The following is a 12883-nucleotide window of genomic DNA, read 5'->3' as shown; positions in this document are numbered from 1 at the left end:
ATTTGTGTTTTCATGCATTTTTTTTTATTTAGTTTAGTTAGTGTTTTAATTTTTTTTACCATGCATTTTTTTAGTATTTATTTTATTTAATGTTTTAAATTTATCTCATGCATTTTTTTACTTTTAGTTTATTTAGATTTAAAATCATCTCATGCATTTTTTATTTCTTTATTTCTCTTCATTTAGCATATTTATTTATTTCAATGCATTTGTCTTTTTTTTATCTGTTTATTATTGCTTTGTCATTTATTTTTTATTGTGATTTAGAATGTACTTAGGAACAATGTAAAAATATAAATGAGAATATTGCATTGCATACATATTTATATCATTTCATGCATTTTATATTTATTGTAATTTATAATGTATTTAGGGACAATGTAAATATATAAATGAGAATCTTGCATTACATGCATATTTATTTATTCCGCTTTATTTATTTCTCTTCATGTCAACGTCATTATGGAAAATCCCCCGCGCTATAGTTTTTTAGACCTTAATTAGCGTAACCAAAAATCATAAAAACATTCAAAAAGTTAAAATCTCAAAAACATTCAAATATTCAAAACTTCATCACAATTTTTTTTTTTTCTTAACAAACGTTGGACTTCAAACCATGACTCCTACATTTTTCTCAATCAAACTTCAATCAAATTTAACCATATTTAGACCTGGTCTTTCTTCAATTAAAATCAATCAACTTCACACTTTATTCTTCTATGCCATTTCGGCCTCTTATCTTTTCAAAAATATTTTCAAACTTTAAAATCAATCATAAAAAATAATTGGCTTTTTATCCCGAACTACGTGATTTTGATCCCGCTTCGGGTAAGTAGGCAAAAGACTTTGTCTTCCAAATCAACCAAATAATAAAAACATTTTCTTTCACTTCTTCATTCACACTTAGACTTTTATTTACATGCAAGTAATTAATTTAGCACAAGATAAATAAAAAAAAGAGGTTTATATAGAGTACTATAGACGTTTAGGGTCCTAATACCTTCCCTTTACGTAACCAATCCCTGAACTTTTAATCTCATAGTTTTAGGGTTACTCACACTTTTCCCCTTTTCCTTGAAAAAGTAAAAGCTCGGTGGTGAACCATAAATTTGCGAGTCATGGCTAACCAATAGCTTGATATTCGAAAATCACCGCGGCACTAGTCAAATAGCGGCATAAAATATCAAAAAGCTAGTTGTATCAATTTTTAAAAGAAAAAAATGGGTGGGGTGGGGGCACTGCCTCCGTTTGCCACCCCACTACCTCCGCCCTAAATTTCCACTAGAGTAAAATAAAACTTCAGGAGTAGTGTACATAGTATAAATTAGAGGGTAAAGTTCAAAAGAAAATGTTATTATTGTATTGGAAAATAAAATGACGTTTATCTTGAAACAATTTTTTTTTGTTTTGCTAAAGTGATACTCATTTTAAAACGGAGGGAGTATCATAATGTAATAAGTGTAATATGTATTGATATTAATAATTTTATATATTATATTGTCACATTGTAATATCATATTATTATCTACTCTCTTGGCAACTGCTTCAGATAAGATTATAACTCGACATAATCTCATTTCTAGGAGAATTATAGTTGATTTTGGTGGTATTTCTTGTGTTTTCTATAATGAGTCTGTAGAGTCGGTTAGTCATCTTTTGTTAGATGTCCTACACCAAAACAACATAGAACAACAATATAATAAGGCACAAAAATAAGTGTCCTAAATATATAAGTCAAATACAAAACCCTAAACTTAGAACATTATTAGTAGTCAATCTAAATCTAATACTTATCAACTCTCCCAAACTTAGAAAATGATTTGTTGTCAAACAAAATCCTTCAAAAAAGTATTTCATAACAAGTACAAAATCTATGGTACATAAATCTTTTAAATTTTGTGATCAATCAAAAACATTGGATTAATCCCTTTCGAGTTTGCACGATTTAAATACAAGTTCATCAAGATCAAATATTATCATTATCAATTAATCAAAGCATGAATGTGAATTTTTTAAAGACAATTTTGTTTTAAATTTTTGGCAAAAAGAGATAACAATTATCTCAAAACATAAGTTGGTTTAATTTGGCTAAGTAAACCAACATAGACATCAAATAAAAGCAATATTCATGGAAAATCAACAGAGTTATACGCAATTTCCCGGCTCTCAATATAAGTAAAACAACATAGACATTGACAGTGGTCATAACACATGTAATTACACGGGACACTGGTAATACTATTAATAAACAATAGTAATTGATCGTAAAAGTGGTAGGGCCGTGTTGGTTTCAGACAGTGACACGTACTGGACACACCATCAATTTGAAGTCTTAATGTTTCATAGCTCATAGAAGTGGGTAACAACAGTTATATGCCTTATTTTCATATCTTTATTTTTCAAACTAGTGTCTTTGATTCCACAAGGCTTCCTCTTTTTGCAGCCTATCATATAGAACACCGGTCAGTCACTGCAATATTAAAAAAATAGTTAGGATCACAGTTCCAAAAATCATTAGCGTTAAAACAAACAACAGATATAAAACAGTTCAATTTTTACTACCATGGGATGCGATATTGGATCACTGTAATAATCACTAATAACAATAGTGATAGGAATTTTTCTATTTTACGATGCTCAAAAACTTTGTTGTCACAACCAAGAAGCCAGAGATTTATCAGTGTTACCTTTCTCTCTTGACATATTGCAACACTAGTTTGAAAAACAACTAAATAAAAGGAAGGAGTTATTACTGAAATAGACGGTAATTGTGTGATTCTCTTATTAGATTGCTAAGTTAAACTGAGTGATACTTGATCACATGCAGGCGTGTTAACTACATAAAGTCACGGTTCAATATTATTTTGCAAGAAAAACTTTCAATCTTGTAGTGGTGAGCAAGTTGACCAATTTTGGAAATATAACAGAATAGTGGAGCAATGTAATAAATACATATAAAATCTGGAAATAATAATGTGTAAAACATATGATGAATTAGAAAGGAACATAATCTGTCAAAATGCTATTACTGTGCATTTCGTTGCTTATAACTACAATGCCTAACATAATAGTGCAAATACAAAGAAACAAATATGCCTTTATGTTTCCGCTACACAACTAACATGTACAAAGGATAAAAGATGATAATATTAATATACTAAAAATTAATTTTGAATCCATTTTCGGGGAGTCGTACATTATGCTGATTAGCATAGTAATATCTTAATCCACAAGTCTATTTTGCATAATTAGAACATTGAGAAAGGAACATAATCTGTAAAAAAGGTATTAATGTTTCACTTACAATTCACTTACAAAGATGAGTGGAAGTTATATTATCTACTTTTTTTTTCAAAGTTATTAAGTTGAGTTTATAAATAAAATTGTATCATTTCATGGAAATTACTATGCTTAAAGAAGCACCTGAATGGACTTTGGTTGTTTACCTATCATTCTCATTTAAACTCATAAGTTTTACTGGATACTTGATAGTTCTTTCATGCAAAAGAAGATTGATGTAGATAAAGTGATTATAGTGAACACAAAGCATTAAATTTGAGAAAGATTATAGAAAAATTATACTATCCCTGATAGAAGTCATTAACAAAAAGAAAACTAGAGAAAAGTAAATTGGATGTAATATTAACTATGAGATAATATGAATTACATGAAGAACATTATCAAATTTGCTTAGTTAACTAACAGCCCTTCTGTGTAAATGCTTTAGTTGAGGATACATTGATGCGTTCAAATAGTTCGTTTCCTATCGATTTCAGGAACAAATTACTTCCCACTTGTTCTGTTGTACCATGTCATTATGCAAACCATTGTCAATAACTGGTTCAGAAAAAGAATCAGCCGGAACTTCCTGAGCGTCATCATCGAGTAACTTCAATGGTTCTGACAAAGCCAGAGGTTCTTTATCTTGTGACATTATCTGGCTTCCTTCTTTCAAATCAAGGCTAGATATTTCATCCCTATTAGTCTTTTCACCATCATCAGAACCACGTTGGTTAATTAAATCATAAGTCTTCGGAACCTTAAGGTTAATAGTCGTGAGTCTAGACACCGAACAAGAAGGATCCATATCAACTAATCCATCAACATAGTTGAACTTCTGGGATGAACTGTCTTCCTTCTCTCAAGAAGAAGTACCTACACTCCAAGAGTTGAACTTCTGTGATGAACTTTTAGATCATGTTATACGACACGTGTAGTTGGACATGGAATCCTTTTGAGTTAAGTCCTCTCTTCTCATTTCTGGATGAGACTCATTTACCAAGCTTAAGTCCTTGATATGCTGCTCTTCCTGTAGTAGTAAATTGTGATCATTGTCAGAACTATCAAATATTAAAGGAAAATGCTATGAGGTAATAAAACAAATGACCTAGGCACAATCTCTTGCCTTTATAACAACAATATTAAAAATAGGTTGCTAGTTATTCGTTAAATTTTGGACATGAGTTTCTTTGCACCAAATAGCACAACTCATTATAAAAAATTGGAGATCTCGCTCAAATATTATATACGGACTCCTGATATAAAAATGTATTTTTTTTAAAGGAATTATCATTTATTTAAACTGCAAATAACATAAAATTAAGACTAGGCAAACAATAATCATCTTTATAAACTAAGTAAAAGTAAGTTTGTATGGGAATAATTAACTAATTATCACACTGGATGAGCTTTTCAATATGCTTAGTTAACTCACAGTCGTTGTGGATGTTAAAAAAAATGTTGCTGCCTAAAATTAAAAATTAAAAAATAAAATCACGTTCTTGAAAGTATAAGAGGAAAACATATACACACTAAAGCACAGAGAAAAATACAAGTACAGAGTAAAATAGCTATTGAATGGTATCCACTAACTCTTTAACAAAATGATTATCTTCGTCCAAGAGAGAAGCAAAGGTGTATTGTCCGGGCACCCTGCAAAGTAAAAAATGGTTTAAATTTTTACTTGTTTACCACCTTAATCAAAATACATAATACTAAATTCGATAAAATAAATAAGTAAAGGATGTCAGATCAGATGGATATTCTACAAATAGACAAGGTGCAGGACTGTGTTAGCCACATGAATTGCAAAATAATTTTCGGTACTAGTCACTTATATGAGCATTCAAATTTTAGAGTATAAAACATGAATTTTCATTTATCATATAATCAAACGATAAATTCATATTTTTACCTTCCTTAATAACCATGTTAGATTTCACCTTCTTTCTTGAAGTAAAATCCTGCCACAAAAATAATGTAATTAGTAAATCGAAGCATTCATATTTTAAGCACTTGACTTTTCCTTCCTTAATAACCATTCATATTTTAAGCACATGACTTTTCCTAAAGAAGAAATTGAAGCATTTTAAGTCCTTTAAAAAACTACTAATTTTCTCCAGTGTTATAACCTCTAAACATAACAATGGCTGAACACATATTAAATTCATCAACTACGTATTTATATAAAAATTTATTAAATCAACATAGGTTTCTACTATTTGTACCCTAAAACTGGCCTCTCGATTTTAGGGATAAATTACCTCCCACAGAGCAAGATGGTGCAACAAATGGTGCTCGACGGATTAATCAAGGAAATCACACTTGTTGATGAAAACTATAATTTAAGAAATAAAATCATTCTTGCCGCTGTATCCCTATAGGTGGAGATAATTAAAAAACAAAAAATCAACGAAATGTTAAGGAAAACCAAAAAACATCTATATTATATACAGGTATACGTGTACTTAAACAAACTCACATCATATTTGAGAATTGAGGGACTGAACGAGTTGAGTTGTGAATTGAGACAGTAGAATAAAGTGAATCTTTAGAAATTGTTGATGAGCAGCTGCGGCTAGGGATCTCAAAACCCTATGAATGTGAGAGAGCTTAAGGTTTCACTTGACTTCGAGAGCATTTATAACTAGAGTTGTCAATAAACCCCAAGTCACAAAGCCCAATCAAATAAGCCCCCACCAAGCTCACTATATCACATAAAAATTGCTTTTTAGACCGCCTAGTTTGCTCTCAGACACCCGATATTACCTTTTTACCTTCAATGGTAGTTAACTCATATGTTATATATTTCAGGCAGCTTTCTTCTTCCTACACACTATTTAGTCACCAACTTTGTTAGATTTTTTTTGCTATCTCCCTATCTATAATAATTTTTATTATTATTTTGCTAGATTATTTCTTTTTTCTTCCATATTTTTGTTGGTTCTAACGTGAACTCGTAGAGGTAGTTAACTACCATATAGCTCCCAACAACAATTAAGTAACTACAATAGGTGCCAGCGACACTCATTACTCATAGGAATCCAATATTTGGTTTGCATTTTTTCTTTCATTTTGTTGCATTTAATGATTGAATTAAATTTTTGCACTTCTTTTTTTTTTTTTTTACTATTATTTGTTGTTTATTGATAGTTATGGTTGAAAATGCGGTTGATAATTAGATGAGTCAAAACCAATTAATGTCGAGTCTTCCGTCGAATTGAGACTGTCCACGGTTGAAGCTTCCATTGATGTGAAACCAAATATTCTTAAATATGCACACATTGGAAAAACAGTTTTAATCTCCGAATAATTAACACAAATACAAGATAGTAATCTCAATATCAGTAGCCATAACTTGTAATACTAAGGGAAAGACATAATTTAAAATGCATTTGTGCAAGTCTAATATAGTAGCGATTAACTTGCAATGTCATAGCTACAAGTCTGATCTTACTGGTTATACCAGATAGGTAACCAAAAATTGATCTAACTGAAATAAAAAGTGTCTCATAGGTTATAACAAGTCCGAAACCATAAACTTGTAAACGTAAAATTGAAGAATGAATAAACTGATCTAACTGAAATTTACTGTAAACATGAATCACAAGCTATGAAACCTCAACAAAGTGATTATGTTGTTTGATATACAATTCCTACATTTTCTGCTAGAGAGAGATTAAATTAATCACAAGCTAGACCAACCAGATCTTATAAAGAATGCAAGATACATAATCAAATAAAAATATGGCAACAAATATAAAGCTTAAGTGTTACCTTTATGACTCCAGTGGATGGTTTAAAATTTTCATCATTTAAGTGGACTTATTCTTGACATGTTATCTCTACGAAAAAAGATATATATTAACCAAAGTTGAAAATATGAATCAAAATACAAAAGTACACAACAATAACAACATAGATACAAATAAATTTATCTGTCTCCAATCAATGGATCTCATCAAGGTCCTCTTCAAAAAATAGTTGAGGGCCTTTCCTTTCAACTAGTCTTCCGTGCAAACAAGCGCTTCCACACCATTTTGGGTGTTAGAAAAGTATGATACTCGCTAATACCCCTTACCAATGGTTTTTTTTTTTTCCAGCATGTAAGCTCTCTCATTGATGCCACTGGTGCTTATTTTCTGCATGTAAGCACGCAGTGCTTCATGTCCAAATGGAGGAGGTTTTGATTATATACGTCTCCTTTTTGTTATATATATATAGTTAATTTTCATATAACAATAAAAATTATTGTTACATAGTTTACCAAATAAAAATGATTGTTACTTATCAAATTACCCTTCAGAAAAATGATTTACGACTGCATGCTTAATGAATATTGACTAACCAAATTACACTGAAATGTTTGATGTGTACAATATTACCCTTCAAAGGGAAAATAATGAAAGAGCGTTTAGACATTATTAAGCAGAAAGTGTAGATTAGATTTCATCATCAATTCTGCTAAATTATTTAAAGAATAATGAATATCATCTGATGTTGGGATGACATTGGAACATATTAATGGAGAAGTACTCATTGAAGGAAATATATTCTGAAAAATTGTTTAAGAATGAAAGCAGATTTCCATTTGATATTTGGCTCTTAGTTGAGGCCCCAGAATGCACTCATTGAAGGAAATCTATTAATCTTTTAGAATCACTCTAATTAAATACTATATATTAGTAAATTTGCTGAAGAATTTTTTGACAATTTTTACTACAATGGGATGTGTAACACCCATATTAAATTTATCTAGAATATTTAGCATGTGCGTTTATTTAGTATTGGATACATTAAAATTACAACATAACCACTTAACTCCTCTTCATGATAAATACCACAATTTCAACTTATAGTTCAGTTTCTATATCATGCTTCTAGCAATCCAATCCAATCCAAACAGATTCAGTACCAATTTACATGTCATAGCTTAATCTAACAATCAAATCCAGCATCAATATCAAATTCAAACTTAAAGAATAACTCACCTTTAAGCTTGTGAAAGCAACTTATTCTCAACTTATAGCTCATGCTTCTAGTTTTTAACCAAAACAGTAAGAATAGCAACTTATGCCTTTGCTTACAGCTTCAACCATGCTTCAATCTCTACTTTCAACTTATACTCATATCAATCCAAGACTCCAAGAATTAAAACAATGCATGCGTACACATCCCTTTGTTCAATGGGTTAAAACAGCAAGGTAAAAAAGGATGGGAAAAAGCTTCGGCCACTACAATAGGGGAAAGAAAATCAACTTGCATGTAAGGGAAAAGACTTAACTGCTCTTCTTTAATTAGACCCTTGTAATTCTCATTCGTTCTCAGTTAACTAACATTGCACAGTTAATATTCCCCGTAATCAGTTGGAATAATGTGCGAGATAATACCAAAAATCTTTTGTATTCCTCGTTATACAATTAACCTTTCATAAATTTTTCTTCTCTAACATGATCATCTGATACCGCAGTCTATTGAGAATTTATCGCTATACAACTTATAAGAAGCGTCAAATTTATCAAGAATACCAAACACTGTTAGGAAATTTTCTATTTTAAGATGCCAAAAATTAGCTGTTCAATATTTTTTTTCAACAAACAAATCTTTCAATCTTGTATTGATGAACAAGTGGAACGATGTGGCCATTATATATAAATTATGTCTAAAACTAACTACCTGTTGGAAAATAGCATAGTCCATGCTGCTGAAAAATTTCACATAACAAAGGATTTTACATGCTTCAATTTCCCTTTTGCACTCAATAATTGCATCTTGATAGAGATCCAAGAGAGGGCTTATGAGAAAATTCTTGGTTCCCATAAGATCTATTTGCAAATAGTAGTAAAATGCTTGTAATATGATGCTAGTTGTTATAAGAAAAAACCTTCTGTTTTCTCTGCTATCAGTTCTCATTTTACTTTTCATATAAATGTCTGCCCTTATCATTGGTTATAACAACAATACCTAACATAATAGTGCAAACACAGAAATTAATACAAAAAACGACTAACACTAACATTACAAATATAATTAGATTTAGAACAAATTATGAACTAGAAAGGAAAAAAACCTGTTAAAAAGGTAATCATGTTTCAGTTTTAAAGATGAGTGGAAGTTATATCATCTACTTTGATTGACAAATTAATATTATTAAGTTGGGTTTATAAATAATATTGTATACAATTCATAGCAATCAGTATGCTTAAGAAGCACATGAAAGAACTTTGTTTGTACTTGATACTTGATAGTTCTTTCATGCAGAAGAAGATCACAATGTAGATAAAAGTGATTATAGTGAACACAAAGCATTAAATTGGAGAATGATTATTGCAAAATTATTATCTCGCTGATATTATATTAATTATGAGATAATATGAATTACATTAAGGCATACATAAGACTTATAACTAACATTTAAACAAACATTTATGCCTACTTAAACATTCTAAAATTTGAAACGTGAGCCTAATCATCAAAGATTAACGCTATCCTATTTTGACATACGTCATATTTCAATAGAAGTTGTTGTTGTCACTAAGCATATGTTGTGCAATATCACTTTTTGCAGACCGCAATCGCCTCTCTTCTACTTGTCCATTGTATTCCTCAAATGATTTTTTTAACAATTCAAGTTCTTTCCTTATGAAGGAAAATGAATTAGAGTGAAACCTAACTATCCTTTTATTACCATACAACCATAACTCTCTGTCCTTCATTAACCTCGCAGCCTTTATGTCACCACGAATATGATTATGACATCTTGTTCCATTCAACATTTCCCCCTCCACACCTGTTGCTGCCTCTTCCATGTTCTCATCACCAGCTCCCATCTCCGTCTCCATAATCACAGCTTCAGAAACAAATATCTTATCCTCATCCAACCTCTTCTCAACCAATCTTTTCTCTGCCTCCACAAAAACTTCATCAGCCACTTTCTTCTCCTCAATAATTCTTTTCTCATCCTCAATACTTGCCAACACACGTAGCGAATCATAAGTCATCCTTGTTCTCTTCATCATGTTGCGAAAGTGCACCTGATCCTTCATACTCAGATCTGAATACCTCACAAGCATCTGACTTGTCTTTTTCTTAACCAGATTCTTGTTTCTTTGAAATGGGCACAATAGATCGAGCCCTGGTTGTATTGAGGAAAATGAATTATATAGATACCAAGTAAAACAATGCTTAGAGTGAAACCTAGTTGACACAAAATGAATAACTTTACCATGGATAATAGAAGAATAAGCGTTAAATGACTGAGAACAAGATCACAACAATGTTTCACAATGGCCACACAACCTACAATTTAAGGGTTTTAGTTTTTAACATAGTTCAACATCAAAAAGAACATTCCCAGATCTACTGTCATTACATTTTAGAATAAACATATAACATAGTTTTCAACAAAGTCATACAAAATCGTACCTAAGGTAAACAAATTTCCAAAACGTTGACAGGTTTGAAACACAGCTGAAGTCATACAAATAACAAAATTTAAACTACTCCATACAAGATAATTACCTCATTCGTTCTGGAAGTAATCCGAGTGATGGTACATGCATTAGAACCAGAGATACAAAGTGGAGCTTTACTCAGTCAGATTATGAGACTCTAATTAACCCACCAATTAATCAAGGAAATTACACTTGTTAATAATAATATAATATAAGAAATAAAATCATTCTTAGCTTCTGCATCGGCAGAGGTGAAGATAAATTAAAAACACAAAATAACAGATGATGGAAAGAACATTGAGAAAGGTATATGTGTAGTTAAACAAGCATAAATTTGAGAGACTGAATGAGTTCAGTTGAGAATTGAGAAAGGTTGAAGAGCAGCCGCGGCTAGCTAATTCTCAGAACCCTAAGAATTAGAGAAATTTTGAGAAAGATTAGGGTTGTGTTATTTTCCATCACTTGAACGAGAGGATATATACAAGTGTAATTTTGGGCCCTTTTATCTTATTAAGGGAAGAATTTGGGCTCTTACAATATACTTGTTGACTTCCTATTCAAATAAGCTATTTCTTTTTCCACCATACTTTCTTCTCACGCGTCCTACAAATTTTCGAAAATATCTCTTTTCAAAATATATAATCCAAATTTGTTTTTTAGGTCGAATTATATAATTTAAAATATCTTTATATATTAGAAACCATGAGATTTCCTCTCATTTTAGCCGTTGTGAATTTTGTTTTTAGAAACAACCAAAAAAGAAAAAATAATAATAAAATGGGTCATGTTAACATTTTGTCATATAAAATAATAAACATATACAAATATCACCAAAAAAAGTTATAAAAATAAAATAATGTTAACGCCATCTTTTTTTTATTTTCCTAAAAACATACAAAAAAAAAAAATCGAAAATAGGTCTAAAGAAAGGTATTTTGCAAATTTTATAATCTCAAACAAACAATTTTTTATTTTATGCTCCGCTCTTCCCACATACATGGGCCGAAGTATGGTTTATAGGTCGTATTCGGATAATAAAATTCGAAGCAAGTATTTTTTCCGGATTTTACAATCCGAAAAAATAGAGGGGAAACTCTTTTCGGGTTAGATAATCCAAAAATCACAAGAACTTTTCAGAATTCGGTAGGGTGCATGTGAAGAGAGAAGGGTGGGAGAAGTAATTGCCTGTATTTTATCATAGTAGTAGGTGAATATTTTTGTCCAAATAAGAAGGTGCACACTTGCTAACATGAACCTTTAATTTGTTTGTTAGTCTAAGTTAGCAGTACTCATATATTTATAATAGTGTTCATGACTTTGTATTGAACTATATAAATTAATGTGATAGGAAAATAACCTTCTTACTGTTGGAACAAAATGTGTTTCACAATGATCCTTAATGAGTTTTGATGATAACAAGGTATTAAAAATTGTCAATTGGTTATTGCTAATAATTGTTCAAGTGTACAGGACCAAAAGCTAGTCAAATAATTTCAATAGGTCTTGGAAGAACAATGGAGAGCAAATGAATTCGAAGCATCTGAAGAAAACTGCGTCTGAAGCTAAAGTGCTTCTGAAGCTGGAGTGCTTCTGAAGTGATGACGTCATCAGAAGCAGAAGCTCATCAGAAGCAGATGGTCATCAGAAGCAAGGTTTTCATCAGAAGTGAAATCATCACCAGAAGCTACAATTGACCCGTAAATTTAAACTGGAGATTCAAAGTAGCTGTTTAACATTTCAACCTTGTCTAAGAAGAACGAAGAATTGAAAGGGAGACATCAACGGTCATTTGGAGAAAACTAAGTACTTGTCCTTCGTTAGCAGAGTTGACAAAGTACAAAGTGTACAACCACTACCTCCACTACTCTGTTTTTGTCCACGCTACAAGACAAGAAAAACAGCCATGCCTGCATAAATGTTCCTTCAAGATGGGAATGAATTTGAAGCTAATTCTTCAAAGGACTACACCCAAATCAGGCAAAGGATTACTGGTGGATGATCAAAGGAACTCAACGACTCTTTAGACGTGCTAATCATCTCAACGTCTCTTTCACACCTCTATATAAAGGAGTGAAGACTTGAAGATTGTAGATAGAGACATACAAGTTAAAAAGCGCCAAAACTCTGTCAATTTGATTCTACAAAGCACA

At 31.1% G+C, this 12883-nt stretch overlaps 1 protein-coding gene and 1 long non-coding RNA gene across 2 annotated transcripts; both read right to left on the bottom strand.

Annotated features, from left to right (window-relative positions):
- Positions 1-3638: 3638 nt before the first annotated feature.
- Positions 3639-5237, bottom strand: LOC120577754 (uncharacterized). Its single transcript, XR_005643712.1, has 3 exons — positions 5195-5237; positions 4873-4932; positions 3639-4309 (listed from the first exon to the last, which is right to left on the bottom strand). It is a non-coding gene; the product is annotated as an uncharacterized lncRNA (long non-coding RNA).
- A 4475-nt stretch (positions 5238-9712) lies between these two features.
- Positions 9713-11157, bottom strand: LOC120577737 (uncharacterized). The gene is made up of 2 exons (XM_039829611.1): positions 10801-11157; positions 9713-10414 (listed from the first exon to the last, which is right to left on the bottom strand). Exon 2 carries the CDS (start codon positions 10350-10352, stop codon positions 9792-9794), a length of 561 nt encoding a protein of 186 aa, XP_039685545.1. The 5' UTR covers positions 10353-10414; positions 10801-11157; the 3' UTR covers positions 9713-9791.
- Between the last annotated feature and the right edge of the window lie 1726 nt (positions 11158-12883).

Source organism: Medicago truncatula, chromosome 8, assembly GCF_003473485.1.
Source record: "Medicago truncatula cultivar Jemalong A17 chromosome 8, MtrunA17r5.0-ANR, whole genome shotgun sequence".
NCBI lineage: Eukaryota > Viridiplantae > Streptophyta > Magnoliopsida > Fabales > Fabaceae > Medicago > Medicago truncatula.
This window is presented reverse-complemented; position numbering and strand designations above follow the sequence as displayed.